The sequence below is a fragment of the Sminthopsis crassicaudata genome, chromosome 3 (genome assembly GCF_048593235.1).
Source record: "Sminthopsis crassicaudata isolate SCR6 chromosome 3, ASM4859323v1, whole genome shotgun sequence".
In the NCBI taxonomy this organism is placed as follows: domain Eukaryota; kingdom Metazoa; phylum Chordata; class Mammalia; order Dasyuromorphia; family Dasyuridae; genus Sminthopsis; species Sminthopsis crassicaudata.
The window spans coordinates 265933817-265959992 of NC_133619.1; the positions used below are offsets into that span (position 1 = coordinate 265933817).

General features: G+C 34.2%; 1 protein-coding gene across 4 annotated transcripts in view; it reads left to right on the forward strand.

Moving 5' to 3' along the window:
- The window catches only part of RCAN1 (regulator of calcineurin 1), a 95812-nt gene extending 90326 nt beyond the window's left edge, over positions 1-5486 (forward strand). For all 4 annotated transcript variants that reach the window (XM_074300683.1, XM_074300686.1, XM_074300687.1 and 1 more), the window contains one exon: positions 3772-5486. In XM_074300683.1, the coding sequence (XP_074156784.1) occupies positions 3772-3944 (173 nt within the window). In that variant the 3' untranslated portion in view covers positions 3945-5486. The remainder of the gene's footprint in view (positions 1-3771) is intronic.
- Positions 5487-26176: the final 20690 nt, after the last annotated feature.

Genomic DNA, 26176 nt, shown 5'->3' on the forward strand with positions numbered 1-26176 from the left:
GGAGCCAGGTCCTCTACCTTCAGATCCAGTGTGGGCCATTCTATGAGGCAAGACAGAGCATGACCATAGTAGAGCAGTAACGAGGTTCCCACCTCTAAAATTATTTTATTGACTGAATAGAGGACTTCAAATCTCCTGGTGATTGATGCATTATATTTTGCCAGAAAGTGAAAAAGAGGTTTTTTTCAAGGTCAAATGGAATTAAAACAATTAGCAGAAAAGTGAAAATATATCTCCTGCAGGAGACTATATTCAGTGATAGGATGGTTGGATTCATTGTTCCAATTCTCATATTAACTTCCGTTTATAGTACCTGAGAATAGGGATTATGTTAAAGATCAGTAGTGAATCACTTTTATCCCACTCATGTAAAAAAGACTTCATATGGAGTTTATGAACACATTTTCCTACTAGACTTGCTAAAATAGTGAGAGATTATAATTCTTTCATATGCTGTCATTTGATAAATTCTATTACTCTCAAAGACTGTCAAGAAAATTAATAGTTACTGATGCAAACATTATAAAACATTCCTCATGTTGGATTATATAACCTCAAAAGTCCTCCCCATACTCAATATCTATGATCCTAGAAACTCTGAGCAATTGGTTTGAATGAAATGATATCAGAAAGACCTTTTCCCCCCTTCCCTTTTCCTTAACAAAAATTGATGAAGGAGGATGGAGAGCCAAAATGGGGAGGGGGAGGAGAAGAGGGTCATGTATTAAAGACAGTTGAGCAAATACTATATTCATTTCCTCCTGAGCCTTCTTTATGAAGCACAGAAATTCCCAAGAAGTCTCAGCTCTCAGTGTTCAGTGAAGAATATTATAGTTCTTTTCTCTGAGAATTTGATGTTCTTGATTCATCAGCATGTCAGATCAAGATTCTAAACTGAAAGTTCCCTTTGGGAATTACATGAAGAATCAGAATTATTCACTGCTAATCTTCTCACAAAGGAGGTCAAATCACAATCTGGTGGTAAAATATATTGGAGTAACAGAGCATCTTTAGATATCTTCTAGTAGGTCCAAGGCTTTCTTAGCATGGATAGCAAGAAGGAACTTATATTTCAGAATTCTGAAGAAAAAAGAACATTTCTTAAGTAGTTTTGTTTGTTAGACCAAAAGTACTTAAATGATTATTTCTCACATCTTTAAAAATGGTAAAGTACCTCTCTAGGATTTTTATTTTAAAAGTAGCTTACTCAAAAAACAAAAGCAACCTGGCCTTGATTTACATAACTCCTGCTCTTTACAATAATGGGCCTTTCTACTGTACTTTTAATCTAATTCAGTCTTAAAGACTTTTCTTAAATTTGACCCCTGTGCCACATACCATAATAGATGGACAGGTTAGGAAAGCATTTCAAAAGAAAACTCAATAAAATGGTAAACTAGCTAGACAGTAAAAAAGAAATATATTAGACTTTCCTGAGTTTAACTCATTTGGCTCTCTTCTTTTTTCCTTATCCTGCCTCAGAGTAGAAAAACCGGGAATCTCACTTTTTCAAATAGCAACTATTACACTCTCATACCAAGGTACAAAAAGGCAAAATCTTCCAACATCTGTACCAATGACAAAAAGCAAACTTTAACTTCTAGACTTTTTTCTTATGCTTTTATGGTGACTATATTCTAAAATAAAATGAAAGACAATTTAAAATAAACAGAGCCAGTTAAAAGTTGTACAGTGGATAGAACACCAGCACTGTAGTCAGGATGATCTGAGTTCAAATCTAGCCTCAGACACTTGACTATGTGACCCTGGGCATCTCACAACCTTGATAACAAATTATCTCTAAGGACAGACAATCAATTCCTGGGCTCATCCACAGAGCCTTCCCAACTTCATAGGCTTTTTCTGATAACCTAGCCTGTAAGAACTCAGAGCATAGCCATATTATAGTGAATTGTTAGCAGAGAACTGGAGGGGAGTTTCAGTGATTCTGCCAATCATAAGATTGAGATGAGAATTCCTGCATAGTTGTTGTTTTTTCACTCAATAACAATTATAATAGCTTTATCATACAGAAGTCAGAAATGCTTATTTTTGGTGATACATTACAACTACATCCACCAATGTTACATAACTCTTCAAAGCCATTGCTGTGATTTTGAGAAAATGGAATTAAGTTCTCTTAATCTGCAAAAAGCTTTCCTATGTAGTTTTATGTGACTACCCCACCCCCAGCCTCCAATCCCAGAGTCGGAAAATGACTCCAAATCATTTTTAAAAATAATAGACTATATAATATTTGATTTATTACAACTTCTTTATGTTAGAAAAGTTACCTCTTTTACATTTATGAAACAGGAAGACCACCAGTGTTAAAAAAAAAGCTCAACCTAAATTTTATAATATCACATACAGAATAAAGAAAAGATTGTCTTTTTCAGTTGAAGGTTGATAGAACCTCCCTATGTGTGACCTAGAATACACAGGGCTCAATAAATTTATTTCTGGAAGCAGGCCCAAATTGGAGAGAAAGGAGCAGAATGTTGCCACAGTCAGAACTTTTTCTTTTCAAGTCAAGTTCCAACCTCACATCACTGAAAAATCTATAGAAAGATCTTATGTGATTACCTAGAAAGTATCAGACTAAGAGAGAAAACACATGTAGTGATGATATATCTTGGGCTATATTTGGGGTTTGCTCCATAAGTTCTCCTTTCTTCCCCTCCTAAACCCAAGTTAGAATGTATACAGCAATAGTTGGAAAGGCTGCAAAGTCCTTAAAGGGGACCCCACTTCTTTCCCCACCAAGTGGCCCTATCCAACTCTTCAAGCTTTTCTTTTCCAATTACTGTGCCAACTTAGGGAGACTCTAAAGTAACAAGGTTACTCGTGGGCAAGCCCAGAGAGTTTCTGATCAACATATAGCCCTTAGACATCACCACTGAAGTCCTGTGTTATCTCATTGTATCACACAGATAGCCCTGTAATTTCCAGGTTATCTTAGTGGAATAGTGGAATACAAGTTCTGACATAATCAGCTGAGATAGAAAGATTTCAGATACAGACTCAGAGATGGACTATCTCACTAAATTTAAAAAATGCTAGTTAACAAACTGGCTGCAGGGTGATTGAAGACAAAACAGGCTATGGGGACTGCCTATTATGGCATAGGTAGATAATTACTAGTCTTTTTTAAAGGAGAAAACACACTTGATGTATGGATAAATCCTCAAAGTATTAAAATGTTGACTGTTTCACAAAACACATTTGAACAGTAAAAATGAATTTTTTTTTTTTTTTTTTTTTTTTTTGTGCTGAGTATTTTTGGTACAATTGGTAGTTATCTAGGGTTTGTCAACTTGCCTTAAGATACAAAATAAACCTGTCTGTGGGTCTGTTCTCAATTCCCCCCCAATCATTAACATTATTACAAATGAACTGTGAATTTCTTTTTATTTCAGAAGAATTGGTTGCTATGGGAATAAATTTTTTGGTGGTTGTTCTTGGTTTTTTTCAACATGTTTCCTTCATAATCTGTGTGTTTTATTTTATATACATTTATATATTTAGAAATATTCTGAGAAGGTGTCTGTAGTGCTTCAGAAGATTCATTATACACTAAAAAGGCTAAGAATCCCTGGTCTAGTCATGATGAATATACATTTCCATAAATTTATTCAGCTTTGCTTGGCAAGTTACTCAAACTAATGTGTTCTTTTAACCAGCTGCATTTCCATTTACTACTTCTTGATTTCATTTTCTAACTTGTTCGGAACATTTCTAAGGTATCCTATAATTGTTTTCCACTCCCAGGTGAAAAATATGAATTGCATGCAGCTACTGACACCACTCCCAGTGTGGTGGTCCATGTATGTGAGAGTGATCAGGAAAATGAAGAAGAAGATGAGGCTGAAGGAATGAAGAAACCCAAACCAAAAATTATTCAGACAAGAAGACCAGAGTACACACCTATTCATTTAAGCTGAACTGACCTGAGGGTGTAGATGAATTCCAAACCACTGTTCATTCATAGGGAGTAATCTTTTACTGTGCAAATGTCAGGTCACAGTTTTTATGGTGGCAACAAAGACGGCTCTCTGTGGCCAGATTTCCAGTTCATGTTGCTCAGAAAAGAAGCAAGGGGCCACCTCTCTCCTTGTTCTCAGTGCTGCACATCAGTTAGTGTTCATGGAGCCCTGCAGTGGCCTTATGCCCATCACTGAGTTAATGATGATCAGACATTTGGGAAAGAATTGAAAAAGCCAATAAGTGACACTTGTACTCGTTCTTTTCAGGTGGGCTGTTTTTGTTTTTGTTTTGTTTCTGAGAAAGGATGATCACAGATGTGGGGAGAGTTTTATGTTGCTACACAATCTATAATGATAGAATTCATCCTGTGGTAGGCTACAGTCATTGTGTGGAATATCTAGTTCAGTAGCATTGTTTTTTTTTTTAAAAAAAAACATACAATGTGGGAATTTTGAAATGTTTTCTTTTTCCTTGTGTTTTCTTATTTTGTGCATGTGTAGTTACTGATTTTTCCGAACTAACTTTTGTGTCAGTCTCTTATTAAGTTTCTTTGATGTTGAAAAAGTCTTTAATATTTATTGCCCTTCTAGATCCTAGTCCTCTGTTTTTGGTGACACTCAACTTACAGCTGGAATGCATTCACTGACAAGATTTGGTGCCATATATAACTGCTTTCCAAAAGAAATTGATCTGGTTGTTAACATTCATATGTGGAATTTAGCCTGAAGAATTAAGAAAATAGCCTTTTTATTGCACAATTTAGCAAGTGGATAGTCTTAGCTTAGGTATAATTTTGTTGGGATTTGGGCTTATTTAATGTTTGTTAAAATATGAATGCTAACTATAGGCCTAGTTGGGGAATATTGGCACAGATATTTTGATTTTTTTTCCACTGAAATATGAAAATAAACTTGTAAATAAAGCTGTTAGAGCATATTCATAGCTATGTATAGCTGGGTGAAAAATGTGGCAATGAGAGACTATTGCAAACATAATTACTTGTGTATCTGTATGTTGTAGAAGATGCTGTTAAAAACATTTTAACAGAGTTTGGATTCAAAGCATGTGAAGTGGATATTAAATGTGTGATTATAGAAGAGGGATGCAGTGCCTTTCCCCAAATTTACACATCACTATTTTTCCTAGTTGCAAATGTGTATGTCCAGTAAATAAGTATTACATTTTGGACTTAAATTGCCATAGCAAAGTGTTTCATGTTGAAGTACTTAATGCCAAATAATAATGCATGCTTCAGAAATTTGAAATATGGTTTCCCTGAAGGAACTGTTAAAGTTTGGAAGCTATTCAGTAGTTGCTCTGATAATGTAGTTGAATGCTTTCAGAATTCTGTTTACAACACACTAGGAGGAAAAACCACCATTACATAGTTGTTCAAGTGTTTCTAGTTATGTGGTTTTTAATTGGAGAACCTAACCTTGAAACATTTTTTAACTGCATTCTATAATAAATTGGCACAAATATGCTCTCTGTGCAAACAATTTCTACTCTCTGTCTTATTTGGGCAGTCTCAATATTGAATTCTAGACACATTGTAAATCAAAGTTAAGTTTCTAGGACAAGCAGTTTCTTTTATTTGGGACTAGCAGCTCCTGAGCCTTCACTGTGATATTACACCACCATATGCCTGGCAAAGAAATGAGAAACAGTTTCTGTGTGCACAAAAGTCCTGAGTTCCATAATTCCATTTAGTTTCAAAAAAAAAAAAAAAAAAAAGAGGTACCTGAGACTTTTCTGTTAAGAAATGTCTAAATGTGCATGAGTAGCACCTACGTTATAAGTAGGTTTTGTTGCAAAATTTATTTGGAACTTGAATTTTTTTGCCATAGGCAAACATTTTGATAATTTAAGTGGTCTAGTCAATCCACAAATCTATATAATTAATTTTGGGGGGATTTTGGAATCCAGAAATCATCTAAAGGGAAAGAAGATAATTGGTTAAACTTTCTCCTTCTTTCTTTTTCATAGGGTCAGTCCTGGGCAAAATTTTAAAACAGGCAAAATTCTTCCCACCTCATTTTCTATGCTCTTCCCAACCCTTATCTGTCATCTCGTCTTTCCCCTCATTCCAGTTTCTTCATGCTAGCTAAATTTTAGGAATTAAAATCCAATCACTCTTAATACACATAATGAAATGCATTATCTCCTAATCTTCCCAAAGTTATTTGCAGTTTTTAAAAGAAAGTACTTATTATCAGAAATGACTCTTTAAAGAAATTCTTAACTTTTTTGTATAATAGACTCCCTAAGCAATCTGGTAAAGCCTATGAATCCTTTCAGAATATGTTTTTAAAGTCATAAACTAGTGTACAGTTAGCATTTTTTTTTTAAGTTTGCAAATTTCAGGTTAAGAACCTTTAAGTAGTAGAATTCTCCACAGCATGAATGCAATGTTTAATGAAATTAAAATGAAATTTAAAATTCAGATGCATTTATATGGTAGGGAGGTATTTGGGAGCCAAGATTTCACTTTTAGGCTGTCAAAATTCCTAGGATCCCACCCCAAAAATATCCTTTAAAATATTACAGATTTTTAAAGATTTTTCCTCTACTTTTCAACTTACTGATTCTATAAAATTTCTAAGTTTTTTTTTTCTATATATCTACATATATGTCCACACATATATAATATGTTTATGTATTTTGAGGAAATTTTTACTTTGTTTTTGGCAGACAAATTTTGACATTCTTTAGACGTTGCCTAAAGATGCTTGAGTATTTTGAAGTCACAATATATGGATTAATTTAGGCTTGTAGATTTAAATACATTGAAAACTTTACATTTCTAGTTAGTAAATTGAATCTGAAAACTAGAATAATTAAACGAAATCTGGTTCATTTGACACAGTAGAGGAAAAAATACTTTTAGCAGAGTAATAGTATCCTTTATAAAGTATGACATAGCTGCTTGCACTTAACCTCATGGTTATGCTTTAGTGTTTTTAATACAAAAGCCAATTTGGTTGTTGTTCAGCCATTTCAGTTGTATCCAGCTCTCATAATTTCATTTGGTATTTGCTTGGCATATTTGCCATTTCTTTCCCTAGTTCGTTTTACAGATAGGGAAGTTGAGGTAAATAGATTACGTGACTTGCCCAGAGCAACATAACTAGTGTTCTGAGACCAAATTTGAACTCAAGAAAATGAGTCCTTCCAACTCCAGTCCTGGCACTTTATCCATTGCACCACCAAAACCCAAATGGCATGCAAAAATACACAAACATATGACTTTGTTGTGGATTTTAATTCCAATGTTTGTTGAAATGACTCTTCATGGAATATCTTTCATTCTGATATGATGTATTAGGAACATTCAGATAATCTGTTCTTGAAAATTATATTAAATAGAGGTTTAAGGATAGGAAAAGGAAAAGGAAAACAATATCCCACACATATTTATACTTATTCTAATTCAGATATTAAATCATCCCAGAAAATATTTAAGAAGGCTTTACCTTATTGGTATGTTATACGAATTAATAATCACCAGCCTTCATTACAGACTAAATGGCCATAAATTCAGCTTAATAAAAATTAAAACTATTTTATGTAGATATTGTGGCTGAAATTTTTTTTAATTTTATTAATTTTATAATTATATATTTTTGATAGTATATATGCATGAGTAATTTTTTATAACATTATCCCTTGTATTCATTTTTCCAGATTTTCCCCTCCCTCCCCTAGATGATAGGCAATCTCATACATTTTACAAGTATTACAGTATAACCTAGATATAATATATGTGTGTAAATCCAATTTTCTTGTTGCACATTAAGTATTGGATTCTGAAGGTACAAGTAACCTTGGTAGATAGACAGTAGTGCTAACAATTTACATTCAGTTCCCAGTGTTCCTTCTCTGGGTGTAGTTGTTTCTGTCCATCAGAATACATCTTCATACAGTATTGTTGAAGTGTATAGTGATCTTTTGGTTCTGCTCTTTTCACTCAGCATCAGTTGATGTAAGTCTCTCCAAGCCTCTCTGTATTCATCCTGCTGGTCATTTCTTACAGAGCAATAATATTCCGTAGCCTTCATATGCCATAATTTACCCCACCATTCTCCATTGATGGACATCCATTCATCTTCCAGTTTCTAGCCACTACAAAAAGCTGCTACAAACATTTTGGCACATACAGGTCCCTTTCCCCTCTTTAGTATTTCTTTGGGATATGTGTGGCTGAAATCTTATGGGAATAGTTTACATAAGTTATATCTGTTGAATATTAAACTATTAACTGAACATTATCCATTGCTACACACGTAAAATAATCTTTTAGGTATTTTATCTATGTAATATAGTCATTTATATAATTCGACCATTTTTCTTGAGTTTGACTCTGAAGGGTAAAGGGAAAATTACCAAAGCAATGAACCCTAATTTTTTAAAATCTTTCTTAATATTTCAGATTCTCACCCTTATTTCCTAAAGGTAAAAGTCTCTCAGTTTGTCAGTAATATTTATTAAATGTTTATTATGTGACAGACTTACCAAAGATTAGTTATAGTGATTAGTAGAAAAATTAATTAGACTCTAGTAGTTTGGAAGACTACTTATGAAAGCCAGATGGCAAAGATTTCTGAATGAGTGAAAAGCATTACATACTTATAGGATCAGTTTTTTCTTCTGAATTTTAGCTATGGAATGATGGCACTTTTTTACTTCCCTACCTATTCCCCCACCCTCACTCCCCACAGGAAAGGGCCAAGCAGCTGCTGTTCCTAGTGCTCACAGAATTCCAACAGAGTGCCTGCTATGTAATAAAGCCTTTATCACTAAAGGCTCCAAGCCCAGGGTAGATAAATGGCCAAGAGAAAAGGATCTAGTGGGAAGGGGCCAGAAGCTATTGGATGAGGACAAAGATATAAACAATGAATAGCTCTTAACCTCTCTCCCAATCAGGTCACTCCTTTGTCCTGGCAACGACAAAGCACTATCTGTTCTGCCTATTCAAAGCAAAAACAAATGTAAATTTTGGAGGTCGGAATTATATGAAACAAATTTAATATTTGAACTTTACTCCATATGGGGATGGAAAATATGTAAAGCAAAGGAACAACCTAATAAATTGCTGTGGTACATTAAAAAATAGCAATAATAGCATTTATATTGCACTCTTAAGGTTTGCAAGAATTTTACAAATATTTTATTTGATCTTCACAACAACACTGGAACATAGATGATGAGAAAGCTGAGAAATATGTAAAGTGACTTGCCTGTGGTCATACATCCAATGCTTTGAGTCTGGATTTAAATTGAAGTCTTCCTGACTCAGACCTACTTGCCATTCTATCATTTTGCCACTCAGCTGTCTGGAAGAGGGAACAAACACTATAGTGTTCTCAAATGCAAGATTAAGTCAAGAAAACATTTACATACCTTACCCAGTGCTTGGAACAATGCTAAATTGGGATACAAAAAAAAAAAAAAAAAAAAAAGCAGTTCCTGCCCTCCAAGGACTTACAATCTAATGGGAAAATACAAAAGAAAGCTGAAGATGTAGGGGAGGGGGAGGGAAAGTGGGGCAGGGATTGAGAAAGAGAAAGTAGCAGAGGTCCCAAAATAGATGACAATAAAATGTCTGAATTGGGTTGTTTAAATGGTGGTTTAGAGTTCATGGCCCCGCCTTCCAATCAAAAAAGCAGAGGATTGTGGATGAAGGAGGTCACAAAGGCTCCCATTGCATTTTTCAGGATGAGGTTTCCCCAATAATGAGCTTAAATAAGAATTCTGGCATTAAAGCTATTCCTACCACAACAACATAGAAAGGATCCACCCAAGAAACTATGTTATAAATGAACCAAGGTGGTAATTTATATGAGGCGTCAAAGTAGAATTTGGGGCCCTCTATAGTAATCCATGAACTTATAAATCTTAATAAAGAAAAATTATTTGCTGAATTACTTTTTCCCTCATTACTTAAAAATTGTCTCCTGTAGTAACAAGTGAAACCAACAAGACATCTTTCCACTGCCTGTAGAAAGAAAAATAGTTGCATCCATAGTTGCCACCACAGTATAAATTCTCACAATTGAGTAAATATATTTTGCATGTATCCCTTCTAAAATCAGATTTGTTTGCATGACACATTTTTTTTTTCTAAATAAAAATCTAAGTTTTAAAATGACTTTCACTAACTAGATTCATTTGCAACAGTTTTACTTTAAAATAGGAAGGTGACAGTAGTTTTCATTTGACTTTGTTGTCTTTGTGCTAAATCTTTATGGAAGTACTAGGTTGGGTTTTTTTAAACTCCTAGAACTTAAATATTTACTGAGTTCAAAACCAGCCACAGACATTTACTAATTATATATCCTGCACAAGTCATTTAACACCTATTTACCTCACTTCCTCATTTATAAAATGGACACAATAGAAAAGGAAATGGCAAATCACTCCAGTATCTTTGCCAAGAAAAGTGCATGGACTTATTAGGAGACTTGCACATGACTGAACTAGATACCTACACTTTTGTTTTGCTTGCCATACTTTCATTCTTCATTGCTCAAAATTATTGCAAATGAATCTAGTTAGTGAAAGCCATTTTAAAAAATTAGATTTTGTGAAAGTAGGAAAAAAGCTCCTTCAGTGGACTTTTGCCACAAGTGTTTGCAGTAAATGTACCTTATTACCACTGAACTCTAAATCTATGGCATAGTGAAGAAATTTGAAAAAGTAGCAACCCCCTCTTGGGGATCCTAATTCTCCAAGTTTTAGGACACTGAACCAGAAGATAGGTTAGATTGTTAGCTTGGGAGAGCTCATTGATACATTTAAGAGTATGTAATATATTGGGGGCAGCACTACTGCACTGCCTAGCTGCCCCCAGAATCTTCACAAAGTTGGATAGTCCACCCTGTTAGGCAGACTCCCAGAATCTGTGCATATAACATGCTACCATAACAGGTCATTTTCCCTAAAGCTGCCACCATCCTTGAGGGAGTAATTGTCTTTCTGAGGTCACCAGCCACCACTACTCTAGGAAATAAGGCAACTGCTTCCTGTGGATGTTATTGCTATTGCCACCAGTTCCAACTGCTAATGAGATCTCTGGTGGGATCTGTGTGTCATTCACAAAAGATCTGGAAAAATAGTCACATAGATAGCCATATAGTCACAGCTGCCATGACCTGGAGAAAGACCTGGAATCTGTCACCCAGTTCTTAGTGAATTCAAAATAATTCTAGCATTTACAAATGACAGTGATGTATCATCCCTTTTGTATACCCACTTAGTTCTAACTCAGGAACTCCTTAGTCATGAGCTCTTTCAGTTTTGTAGCTAATTATAAGACTTTAGCACCACAATTTAAGTCTCTTAGTCATGCATGGTTAGCAACTGACTGCCTAAATTCCATATAGTGATTGAAACCAAACATGGAATATCTGTGCATGTTCCATTAATCTACCAAGAAAGGCAAATATGAACATGTTCCTTCTATTATAAAAGTAATATAGAAACATATCTTTATTTTGCTGGAAAGCAACTAATTGGAAAGATGTTTGACTGGATTTCTATATTACTAGGAGTATTTCTCCTTGAGATTGAAAATATTAAAAGTCTTAATTAAATGTAATTATTTAATGAGATTCATTAAAAACTCCTGCTCCAACTCTACCATTGATTCTTGGGGACTTTAACAAGGGAACCAAAGTCACCCAAAGGAAAGAAATATTAATATGAATAAAAGTTCAATTAAACAAGATGTTGGGAGAGGCCCTTAGCTAGCAGTACCCTAAAAGAGTTAGCTATAAGAAGGAGAAAGAAAACACAAGACATAGTGGTGGTCAAGAGGAGAGATACCATATGGCATGGTGTGAAGCTGATAGGAGCGACACATCTGGTGGGAAGGGAAAAGCACCATGAGGCAGAGTGTCATAGCAGACTAACTCAAAGGAGTTCAGCAGAGTAGGCATGGGTCATAAGCAGATTTATAGGGGAAATTTAACCACAGAGGCATGATTGGGATTTCTGACAAGACATAACTAGGTTGCCCACGACCTCCACAGAGGGCGGACCACAGAAGGTTGACAGAACTTGGATTTCTTGGCTGGACACAGCAAGGTGAAGATCCCCAACAATGCCCATTCCTGTTTGCCTCAGGGCAGTACCTCAGTCTTTCTCTGCCAATGGCCCGCAGCCATTCAGGATCTTATCTATCTGCCATATTATATCTGAGATGAAAGAAGAGAACATGGGAAAGAAGGAAGGAAAGGAGGGAGGGAGGAAAGGTTATGGAGAAAATCAGCATAGAAATGGGAAAGTAAGAGTTTCATTATTACTGTTCTGAACAGCAAAGAAACTACAATCTAACAGAATCAGCTACAATTCACTTGGCATGTGAATTATACATTGCTGAACCAAATAAATATCAGTTCTTAAAAGAACATGGGTAATTGACCTAGAGTTCCAAGTAGTAATCTCCTGATGCCATTTAGAGCAAATATATACCAATACATACAATAGAAATAAAAGAATATAAAGCATCATTGGAAGATAGTTGCTATTTTATTTATTCATAAATATTAATTATTATTAATTTAATTATTAAATATTAATTAAAATTAAATATTTCTTTATTACTATTAAATATTTCTTCATAAGCATGTCAGAACAGTACATGCAAAATCAAAGTACACAAGCAAATATAAACAAAAGTAAAGCTGTTAAAATATGTATATGCATATAAACCAGTAATTAAACTATGCATAATTAAAAGTACATGAATAATACTATCACAAAAGTAAACATGAATAAGAATATAATAAAACATATGCTCAAAATATGCCATAATTAACACATTCATCAATGAACTTATGCATTCATATGCAAGACATATCACAAAAGTAAAAATGAGCATTGTCATCTGGTTAAATCTATAACCATTTCTTCATTTTTCCTACAATTTCATGTTTATTTTGTCAAAGATAAAACAGACATAGTTGACTCATGTGAGTCAGATAGCATTATTGCCTAGTAACCTGCCCTATCACAATTATTGTCATTCATTCCTGTACCTGAATCTTAAGAGGACTAGATGAATTAATCTTGTTACTATATCTCAGGTCATTCATTTGTCTATGCTCCTGTACAGAAATTCTAGGCAAAAAAAAGTATTGTGCCAAAGTTTAGTCTTCCCTCTACTTTTTATCCCCCCAGCAGGCTATTGTGTTACAATACAATCTTCACTTGAGATATTTATTTCTAAGCAATTGTCTAGGTCAGATCATCTTTGCATAACTAACAGGCTCTTTTGTTTAAAGGCACTGAATTTGTCCAGTAGTCCCTATCTGCTCATCAGGAAGATCAGTGATCTTACCTATAGACAATAAGTTATTGAAAGTGATTTGTCTTTAAAAGAATCCCAACAACCTGTGGGACTATTTTGTAAGCAAGAAGGTTGACTGGTGTCTCCCAACTAGGTAAAGTAGATTTCAAATGATCTTCTAAGTATGTCCCATGAACACAAAGATTTCTCAACAAAACTATTTCCTTATTGAAAGTCTTAACAACAAACTCAGACATCATACTGTCATTTGTGTCAGTAATTTTTTGACCTAAAATTGTAGCTAAGAGTTAAGTTTCTCTTATCTTTTCTTTCAATCAAGATATGTCCTAGCTATGAATATCTGCAATCTCTCTGTAAGCAGAGTATCCAAAACCACAAATCAACGGTTAGCAATGAGATCACACCTAAACACTTGCAGGCAATGTGTAAATACTATAGTGTCATTTCAGGTATGTTGACTCCACAGTAGCCCTAACATGTTTGAAAGCATGCAGATGAAACACTGAGACAGTAAACCCCCTTGAAGATGGTAGGGTATGATTTTAGATATCTATATGTCAGACAAAGGCAAAATTTCTTTGAACAATGTGCTTTCAAAGTCTCTACCATGATCCAAAGGGATCCTGGAAGAATGACCAAAGATTGAAAAATAATTTCCCCATAACTCTTTAGCAGTCATTGAAACTTTGGGTTTAGCTATCATTGAAGCTCCTGGTTACATATATATGTCTGTGAATACTTTGTGAAATACCAGTCACAATCAGTATTTGTTTCATATTCTTAATATATTCTAGAAATAGGAAATCAATAAGATCAAATTCTCAATGTTTGCCAGTACTTATGTTCTATCAATATGCAGCATTTGTATATAAGACGTACAAGTTTCTCACTTCTTGGCATTTTGAGCTAATTCAATCTGTTTCTTACTATGTGCCAGGCTAAGTAGCAGCAACAGCTTCCTGACACCATGTGCGGAATCAGTGACAGTTCATTAGAATACCCTGTTGCAACTTTCCCCCCCACAACTGTTTCAACTTTTGCCTTTGTTTTCACAGCAAGAGGCATTCTGGGGCCCAAAGTTCCATTCTTTTGGACTCACTCTCTTCTTGTCTTCTCGTGGTCTTTCATCAGTCATCTGCTCCCTACTAGTCATCCACAGACAACTGAGGCAAAGAGAATTGGTCCAATAAGTCTCAAACTTTCAGCTATAGTCATTTGCTCATAGTCCAGTCACACATGGTCTTTATGTCTTCAAATATTACAATAGTTTAGTGTCAAATGACTTCTAAGACAGAGCATTTACATCCATATTAGTTTTCCCGGTCCAATTAAGTATGCTGAAATCATATTTGACTAATGCTGTTGGCCATCTCTAGTAAGCAGCATCTAACTTGGCACTGTCAGTAGATTTTCTCATTTGACACTTGCAACTTCTCTCCATATACATAGTTTACAATATTATAACAGTTGAGGACCTCATTGCAGCCCTTTCAGACCAGACATATCTTACAAAAATACAAAAAAAGAAAGAAGGACCAATAAAGAACATTAGAAAAGTTAAATATAATAGATCTCTGGAGATTACTGAATGGGAGTAAAAAGTATTACACACACACACACACACACACACACACACACACACACACACACACATATATATTTCTCATATGTTGATGACAATAAGGCATAAAAATTTCATAGACAAATACGGAAAGGCAGAAAACAAACATCTCCATTACTAACCAAGATACAATAAAATTTATAATCAATAAAAGGTTTTTTTGAATAGAATATTCAAACTTGAATGGAGACTCAAGAAAATCCTAAAGAATTAATGAATCAGAATATCATGGCAAACTACAACAGTTTCTCTGCCAGGAAAATTCCAAATGAAATCATAAAGTCAGACTTTATTTGTATATGGAATTCTGAGGCCATGGATTTTATTATTGGCCCTTTTCTTCAATTTTTGGCTGCTGTTAGCATCAGGATGTCTCTTTTGCTATTTGCCTTCTTACATCATAACTACTCTCTATATAATATTTATTTTTCTCCATCTTCATCTTCTCCTTTCTAGTTTAATGCTTGTGTTCACTGATTCCATCTTTGGCCTATCATTTCTAATTTTTAGGTCATTCAGAAATCTAAAACCCTCTCTCAGAACTTTTTTTCATTTTTAATGGCACATTAAATATGGCACATAATGTGGCACATAATATACATGCAAGTAGGTTCATTATCTTTGACCCATCTGCCATATACATATTATACCTATGTTACTGTAAAGGCCAATACCATCTTCCCAGTCCTACCATCGAGGACCTGTTCTAGATTCCTTACTATCTCTCAATCCCACTTCCAGCTCCCATAAGCAATCTATTCCTAAAGCCTCTCCATTTTACTTTTGCAATATCTCTAGAAAAGCCTTTTCTGCTTTGACACTGCCACTTTTGTAGTGCAAGTCTTCATCACTTCATGTCTTTACTATTGCAATAACCTGCTGGTGGATCTGACCGCTTTAAATCTCTCCCCACTCCAATACATCCTCCATTCAACTACCAAAGTGATTTTCCTTCAAGTATAGGTAAGATCATGTCACCCTTCCAATCAGTAAACCTTAGTGACTTCCTATTACCTCCAGGACCAAATACAAATTTTTTTGCTTGCTATATAAAGCCTTTCATAACCAAACCCTCTCAACCTTTCTAGTTGTTCCCCCATAGCTTCCCCCTCCAAGTAAAAAACATTTTAAAATAACAAATAAGTGTAGTCAAAACATATAAGTTTGTGTTGCTTTTCGTTGTCTGTTAATATAAATCTCAATCTAAATCAGCAATCCATATCATCTCCTACCAAGAGTTGGGCAGCATTCTTCTTGCCATTGAATTGATTAGAGTTCTTAAATCTTTCAAAGTTGTTTTCCTTAAAATGCTGTGGTCTTTAAACAAATATCTCTGTTAATGCTTAGTTCATTTTGTATCACTTCATGTGAGTATTTCCAGGTTTCTCTAAATCTGTTTACTTCATAATTTCTTATGCAGCAATATTATCTTATTATATTTATGAACCATAGTTTGTTTAGTAATTTCCCAAATGGAGTCAGAGGTTCATTTGATCTAATTCACAGTAAGACCATATATGTTGGATATAATATTTATATAATATAACATTTCTTTCTTCAAATTATATTGGATTATTATATATAATATAATGCTCTCCTGGCAGTTACAATTACTAGTCTGTGCTAGGCCCAACAGAGTACCTTTGACCACTGACCTTTGCAGTGTGAACTCTACCCAGCTCGCCTCCTCTGAGGCCTTCAAAGGTCTTTGGCCACAATCTCCTGAATCTATAGCTTAATAACCAGTAGCGCGCTCAAGAACAGCCACGTGTAATCTTAAAAGTCTTTATTATATATAATATCATATTATATATAATGTTATAATATATTATACATTATATAAATATAATAATGTATATTGGGTTAATATGAAACACAAGTCAAGTGACACAAAACTAATATTAAAATATCGCTTACTATTTGAGGTTTGGAAAAATGAACTTTTATTATTCTGGTAAATACTAAAAGATTAATTTGAAATAATTTTTGCCTTGATTCCTCAACAACTGATTTTGAACTGTAAGGGAACATAGAGATGGTCAGAATGATACTAAAGAAAGAGAACTGATGCTGGAGTTGAAAGGACTTAGTTCAAATTTTGCTTCTGATGCTCACTATGATTTGAGGCCAATCAGTTTACTTCTTTGAGCTTCAAGTGAGACTCAGAAGTCTGAAGAAAGTACTGCCAAAGGTTACACAGACAAGAAATAGAAAAATCAGCATTCAAACACAGGCACCCTAAATCCAGATTTAATATGCTTTCCACTGTAAGTCTACTCCTTATTATAAAATTACATTGTTTCATTCAATATTTGTAATTAAAGAATGAACTGGTGATCATGCCATTTCAGCTATCACTTATAAGCCATATAAATGATGGTCCTGAGTGGGAATATAAACGAAATATTGAGTCAGGTAATTTCTTGCCTATGAGGAAGAGTAGAGGAGGTGGTTGGTTTTAGATATGATTGTATCTTCCTATAGAAAAATTTTCCTCCCAACAAAGAAAGGTAAAGACATGTTGTGAACCAGATTGGAATCTGTATGGACTGGTTTTGTTCTCGCTTACTCAATTTTTTTTCCTGCTGTCATATAGTCTAAAACTAACTATGTATAGTATAAAGTCCCTGTTGTCTGTAACTCATATGAATTATACCTCTTACGATGATATGATCTCACCTTGTTCTGTTATTCAGAAAGAACAGTCCAAAACACAGACTGACCTTACTATGTCTTTCTCAGTGTATGAATTCCTTCTGTCAACAAACATATATTGAATGCCTATTGTCTATTATTCTCTTCTAAAAAACATCAAGTGAAAAGGATCTAGGGCTTTACTTCCAGGGCTGAAATTAAAGTTAATGACAGATGATTTGATAACACTTTTTTATATGTAGAATCTCAGATATAGAAGATGGATCACAGGTGGTTTAGTTCAACCTGTACTGTAATCCCTAACATGTGGTCATGCAGCCTGCCCTTGAAAATCTTCATCAATGAAGAACTCACTATTTTTTGAAGTAGCCCATTCCACTTTTAGATGACTCTACTTGTTAGAAAGATGTTCCTTTTATTAAATCAAAAGCTGTTTGCCATCTAACTATCATAGAATTGGGTGTTAGAAAAGACATTAGAAGTCATCTATTCTTGGTCCATCATTTTAGGTGAGAAAACTGAAGCTTCAAGAAATAAAGTTAATTTTTAAAGGGCACATAGTTACTAAGTAGTAGAGCAAGAATTTGAATCCAAGTTAGTAAGTGTCTAAGGCCAGATTTAAACTGACTCTAGGTCCAGAATTCTATTCACTGCATCATCTATGTACTCCGCACGAACTTTGTAAGACTGAAGAAAAGATGTCTGATTAGTTTTGGTATGGAGTCATTTACATGTGAATTCTATCAAACATTTAAAGAATAATTAATTCCAATACTATATAAACTATTTGAAAAAACAGGGAAAGAAGAGTTCTACCAAATTCCTTTTATGACACAGATATGGTGCTAATACCTAAACTAAGTAGGGCAAAAACAGAGAAAAAAATTATAGACCAATTTTTTAAATGAATATTGATGAAAAAAAATCTTAAATAAAATATTGACAAAGAGATTACAGAAAGTCATCCCTAAGATCACAACCAAATAGGATTTATACCAGGAATGCAGGGCTGGTTCAATATTGGGGAAAACTATTAGCATAATTGACTATATCAATAACCAAACTAATAAAAATCATATGATTATCATACAGAAAAGCATTTGATAAAATCCAACATCCATTCCTAATAAAAACACTAGAGAGAGTATAGGAATAAATGGACTTTTCTTTAAAATGATCAATAACATCTATTTAAAAGCATTAGTAAACATCATATGTAATAGAGACAAACAAGAACTATTCCCAATAAGATCAGGGGTAAAACAAGGTTGTATACTATCATCATTGCTATTCAATATTGTATTAGAAATGTTAGCTTTGGTAATAAGAGAAGAAAAAAAGAGATTAAAGGAATAATAATAGGTAATGAGGAAACCAAATCATCACTCTTTGCAGATGATATGATGGTATTCTTAGAGAACCCTAGAGAATCAACAAAATAACTGCTAGAAACAATTCACAACTTTGGCAAAGTTTCAGGATACAAAATAAATTCACATAAATCATCAGCATTTTTATATATTACCAACAAAGTCCAGCAGCAAGAGATACAAAGAGAAAATCCATTTAGAATAACTATCGATAATATAAAATATTTAGGAATCTATCTGTGAAGGGAAAGTCAAGAATTATATGAACACAACTCCAAAATACTTTCCACACAAATAAAGTCAGATCTAATAAGTAGTTGGAAAAATATCAAGTGCTCAAGGGTAGGTTAAGTGAATATAATAAAAATGACAATACTACCTAAATTAATCTGCTTATTTAGTGCCATATGCCATACCAAACTCCCAAGAAATTATTTTACTGACCTAGAAAAAATAACAACAAAATTCAGTTGGAAGATCAAAAGGTCAAGAATTTCAAGGGAATTAATGAAAAAAATGCCAATGAAGGTAGCCTAGCTGTGGCAGACCTAAAACTATATTATAAAGCAGCAATCATCAAAAAATTTGGTACTAGCTAAGAAATACACTAGTCAATCAGTGGAATAGGTTAGGTTCACAGGACAAAATAGTCAATAACTATAGCAATCTAGTGTTTGACAAACCCAAAGACTCCAGTTTTGGGTTAAGAACACACTATTTGCCAAAAAGTCCTAGGAAAATTGGAAACTTAATATGGCAGAAACTAGGATTGACTCATACCTAACACCATATACCAAAATAAGATCAAAATGGATTCATGATTTAGACATAAAGAGTGATATTATAAGCAAATTAGAAGAACACAGCATCATTTACCTCTCAAATCTATGGAGAAGACAGGAATTTGTGACCAAAGATGAACTGAAACTCATTATTGAACAACATATAGATAATTTAAATTATATCAAGTTTAAAAGTTTTTAAAATGTTTTTTCCCTTAGGCAATTTGGGTTAAGTGACTTGCCTGAGGTCACACTGCTAGAAAGTGTTAAGTGTCTGAAAATGGATTTGAACTCAGGTCCTCCTGATTTCAGGGCTGGTACTCTATTCACTGTGCTACCTAGCTGCCCCAATGGCTTAAATTCTTATAAATTTGAATCAGTTTTTTAATATATTTTAGAAATGAGGTCTTTATTAGAAATCTTGAATATAAAAATGATTTCCCAATTTATTGCTTCCCTTCTAATCTTGTTTATATTAGTTTTGTTTGTACAAAAACCTTTTAATTTAATATAGTCAAAATTATCTATTTATTGTTCAATAATGAGTTCCAAAATATTTTTTAGTTTTATCCTATACTAAGGTCAATGGTAAAAAAATTATCCTTTCATATGTTTTGAAAATTAAAAGCTTCAATTAAAAATAAAGTAATGCATTCTTATCAAACAAAAAAAACCAAAACAACTTGAACATAAATCTCAAATCAGTGTATATTTACTGATTTGTGAAATGTATAATGTTCTACTATATAGTTGATTATTTACATTGTAAAGCATGAAAATAGGCATTAAAACAAGATAAAGATAAAATCATATTCAAAGTTAATTGGGAACAGTTGGAGTTTATTTCATGGGAAGGGGTGATATACTTTTGTATTTTACTTTTGGAAAATTACTTTCAAAGATATATGAAGGACTGATGAGCAGGGTTAGGGGGTGGGAACAGGGAGACTGGAGGTAGAAAAAAGTGTTTCAGTAGTCCAGGTGAGAGGTGTAGACTGTGTTGGTAGACAGAATGGGCAGCTGTTGTCTGTTTTTTATTCTCAAAGAAGAGCATGACATCAGGGAAGTAATGCTCTGATAAACAAGTGAAGTGGATTTAAGCAAGATTTGATTGGAGAACTGAAGGTAAATTTGTTAACTAATTAAATTTGTGGAAGAAAGAAAAAGAGTCCAAGATGACAATGAAACTACAAGAACCTGGTGACATTGAGATCAATTAGGAGGTTTAGAAAAGGAGTAGGTTTGTCAGCAAAGACAATGCAATGATGTACCTATTCATTTTGTGACTCACTCTCCCAATCTATATAAAAAGGAAGGTAGTGGGGCCTCTTACTCTCTGATCACTGCCATCTGAGAGCAGAACTCATACTTCTAAAGATATGAGGCAAAATAGAGGTGTTCTGGGCTGGACCTGACTCAAACCAGTGTCCGAGTAGTTTGGGTTAGATAGTGAAGCAAAATGAAATATTCACAGTTTATTCAACACTCAACAAAATGAGATTCGCTTAACTAGAGCAAAAGAAGTATATTTAATAAAGATAGACATTGATGTTACATAGGGCTGATTCAGCTGAACTTGCCTGAGCTGTCCTTTGTTATCCATCATTCAAGTATTAGAAAGGGAATTTGAAGCTTCTTGTGGCTATTTCTACTCAAGTGACCTTAAAGTCATGTAAGCAGCCTGAGTGAGCCTTTAGTCCCTTCACTAAGCAAATCCCAAAGATGGTCTCAATATCTTTTACAAAAAAAACAAAACAAAACAAAACAAACAAACAAACAAACAAAAAAAAACAGCTTAACTTGCATGGAAGCAGGGCTTAAGATATTGCTCCTACAGATGGGTAGGAGGCAGGGCATAATTTTAATAATAATAATAACTCTAAGCAACTAGGTAATATAATAAATGGATTACTGCGTTTATAGTCAGGAAGACTGGAATTCAAATTTGGCCTCTAATATTTACTGTGTGATTTTGAATAAATCATTTATTCTGTTTATCTTATAGTTTTCTCATTTGTAAAATGGTAGTGATAATAGCACCTACTTCCTAGAATCAGTTAAAATAATTGTAAAGTACCTAATACATAATAAACCCAATGTAAATGTCAGCTGTCATTATTATTATCATTTTTTGTCATTTGCACTAGCACAGTTGTTGTGGTGCTTCAATGAACTAGGCTGACACCCAGTTCAGAAGAAGAGAGGGTTAAGTATGATTGGTGATTCTAAATCCAATTTTTCTTGTGCAACAAGATATGTATAAATATGTACACATATATTGTATTTAACATATACTTTAACATGTTTAACATATACGGGACTGCCTGTCATCTAGGGGAGGGGGTGGAGGGAAGGAAGGGAAAAGTTGGAACAGAAGTGAGTGCAAGGGATAATGTTGAAAAATTACCCATGTATATATTCTGTCAATAAAAAGCTATAATAATAATTAAATTATTAAATTTTAATTAATTAATTGAAAAAAAAGTATGATTGGTGAGGCAATCCTCACCAGTGACTATCAAAGTGCATTTGGGATGTTAACCCTCTTCTGATTTCTGGATCACACATACCTGGGAATCAAATTATGATCTTTGCCCTCAGAGAAAGACCATGGCCCCCACACTGGAGTTCACTATTCTAATGTACTTATAAAAAAGACTGAATTTTAGCTATTTATGTTTTTACTTAATTGTAAATTCCTTAAAGACAAGGACCGTGTCTTATCATTGAAGGTGGAATAACTTTGAAACACTTAAGATAAGTGCAAAAACCAACCAAGATTCCAGAAATCTGATGATGAAGTGTGCCTCTCACCTTGTTACAGAACTGAACCCCTAACTGTGGGTATTCTCCAGTACTCTGTTCTATGCCCTGTTTTCTTTTCTCTATACTCTCTGAACTTAATAGTTTTCTGCAGAGTGGTCACTGAATATATGTTACTTTATGGTGGCACATATCTGGGCCTGGAGTCAGGAAGACTCACCTTGAGTTCAAATCCAGCTTTAGGCACTTACTAGTTGTATGACTCTGAACAAACCAATTAACCCTGTTTGCCTCAGTTTCCTCATCTGTAAAATGAACTGGAGAAGAAAATGGCAAACTATTCCAGTATCCTTGCCAAGAAAACCCCAAATAGAGTTACAAAGAACTAGACATGATAGAAAAAAACATTTTTTGTTATGTGAACAGAACTTAAAGTAGTACTGATGGAAGTCTCTGTGCCTGTTAAGGGACTGAATTCACATAGGAGCTTTGAGAGAAAAGGCTTTCTTTTCTTGGGAGAGAAGACTTCTGGAATTAAAAAGAGATCAAAGGAGAGAGACCTCCAGGAGAGGAAGAGAAACACTTTGGAAGCTGCAGACATATAGGGAAAGTAAACTTTCACAATAATGCCATCTGTTGTGGACTCTTGCATCTCTACCAATCTGCCTGAGAAGTAACATGTAAAACCTTCCAGACTTATTTGAAAATCCAGCTTACTTTAACATTGTTAATAACTTAATGAATATGCTCTTTGAGCCATAAAGCAGAAATGGCAATGTGTCATCTCTAGATTTTAAAACTTGTATGGATCAGACATATAGAGATCCTGAAGATTTTATCAGTATTTATATAGCACAATCTATAAAAGGAGAAGGATGCTGAGTGGATTATACCTGCACAGCTCCACTTTGATTTAGAATGAAAATGTCTGGGCAACTATTTCTATATCCTTTTTAGTCCATCACCTCAATCTGGGATATTAGGATCTGCTCTCTTTGGTGGAAAAAAAAAAGTTAAAAGTTTTAAATTCCCAATTTTTTTCCAAAAAATCATAATAATCATGTTATCCAGGTTTTTGATGATGCCTAGGACATTTTGTGCACTGTTACTTAGGTATGACTTTAGACTGGGGAACATTTGATGCTTATAAAAAAGCATTCCCTTCAGGGGAACAAAACCTCTTCTAACAGATTCTCTTATACTAAGGTGGTTCCTATTCATATATCAAAACAACCCTCTTCAACAATCCTCTGATTATAAACTTTAAAGCAAAAGTGCTCATCACTGTGAGGGAAAAGATCCATTGGAGACTCCAGATTAACAGTTATATTAATAGGCACACAGTAAAGATAGACAATAGGCTAGACCCATAGTTGAAAAGATCAGAGGAGGGTGAACATGAAGAGCTTTCACTTATCCCAAGCATTCCATAATAGCAAAGGCTCATCTTTTCAACCCAAGCATTTTACTAGTGTTGTTGTTATGGCAGCAAGACCTGGAACCCTGGAATACTACTGTTCCCAAATACCTAAAAATGTACATCACATAGAGGTTAATGAAAACATAGATGGTGGAACTATTGGTGAGATCTTGGGAGTGGGGCAGGGCTTTCCACCATGAGATCTGGTTCTGGTTCTGGTTCACTTCTGACTCTAGATTCCCTCCCTTTACTTATCTTCTTACTAGCCAATAGTTGGGATGCCTACACTGTCTTCTTTACCATTGCTTATGACCCTGTCTTCCCTATACTCTTTTGCCATCTTCCCCCTCCAGCATATTTAAGAAAGGAATGACTAATTCAGCATAGTTTAAGTGGGGATTTCCATCTTTTCCATCTCTCTGCTTTCCCTTATCTACCTAAATTTAAAATAGTATAAATAGGATTTAGGCAATCTTAGCTGCCTCTTGAAACCCCTGCACTTCCTGAACCACTTGTCCTAATTATTCCTTCACCTGAAGGTCTTCCTGGACCTCATTGGAAATATTTAGCAAGGAAGAAGAAATGGCAATGTGTCATCTCTAGATTTTAAAACTTGTATGGATCAGACATATAGAGATCCTGAAGAATTTATCAGTATTTATATAGCACAATCTATAAAAGGAGAAGGATGCTGAGTGGATTATACCTGTACAGTTCCACTTTGATTTGGAATGAAAATGTTATTTCTGAATAAGATGCCCTGAATAAATTTTTTGAGATGTTACTTACAAAAAAGCTCCAGAACAATGTATTAAATTGTCATCCTATTCATTGACAAGCCACTGAAAGTCAAACAACCATTGTCAGTGTGACCTGTGGATTATGAAGTTTGATGGACATAAACAGGACTTCCTGATCATGTTCCTGGCTATGGCTTCATGCCCAGCAATACAGTATGAATGATAGTACATAAATTGAATATGAGAGTGTATGCAGTAAATTGTAGGACAGAAGGAGAAGATGGGCTGATCACAAAATTGAGGGCTGACATGTTGGTCAAAGTACTTCACTGACAATTTCACAAGGTCAGAAGAAAGTGAGGAGGCCTTGTTTACCTCACATTGGGTAGACAACTTTCAGGAGGACATTGAGAGTTGCAAAGGAAGATGGTCAAGCATGAATGGATTAATAACATCTGCATTGCTGGAACTGTGAATTACTCCAGCCATTTGGGAAAGTTACTTGGAACTCCACTCCAAAAGTCTCTAAATTGTGCATGTCCTTTTAGCCACAACACCATAACTAGGTCTAAACAAAGAGGTCAAAGAGGAAAAAGATCCATAAATGCAAAAATAGCAGTTCTTTTTGTTGTCGATGAATTTGAAAGTAAGGAGGTTCCCATTAATATAGGAATGCCTGAACAAATGATTATGTATGAATGTTAACAGAATATTATTGCATAATAGTAAAGGATGAAAGAAATAGTCAAAGAAATCTGAAAGATTTACATGAACAAATGCAATGTGAAATGCAATGAACCAGAGCAATGATTTATACAATTATTTGCAAAAATTACTAACTTTAGAACTCTGCAGTAACCAATCACAATTCCAGAAGACCAACAATGAAGCAGGAGACTGAAACACATTGTTTTTGATATAGCTGAAAAGGGAATTTTTATTCCTTGACTATGCACATTTTTTAAAGGATTTCTTTTCCAATTGGGGGAAGAAGAAAAAATAAATATTAATTTTTAAAAGAAAGGAAAATTTCTAAAAATCACCCTAAAAAGTTATTTTAAGTTAAAATTTATATATTTCTGAATAAAGAAAATTTGCAAGTTTAGGTAATAGTGCAGTTAACAATTTACTTCATCCAATAGAACAATAGTCAATTAAAATGTTAGTATGCACTAAAGAATCATTTTCAAACTTGATTAAGACATCGCACATTCTAACTCTACTTAGCACCCTTCATCCATTTTCTGGAGCTTCAAAATTTTTGCTCAATCTTTTGTACAGTTTCCTAATAGAAAGTATTAGGAATAAGGTTTTGGATAAAAAGGGAAAGGGAGACCATTGCTTTTCCGAAGTCTTGTCAAGAACTTATAAGGTTTCCCTCATTCAGGTAAGTCTGGAAAGGACTTATATTAGAGGAAATATTTATCTCTTGTTTCTTTTTTTAAAAATCAACCTTATTCATATTTTTAACATTACCTAGATTTCTTTGATCATTCCATACTCTCCCCTTTCCCAGAAAGCAATTCCT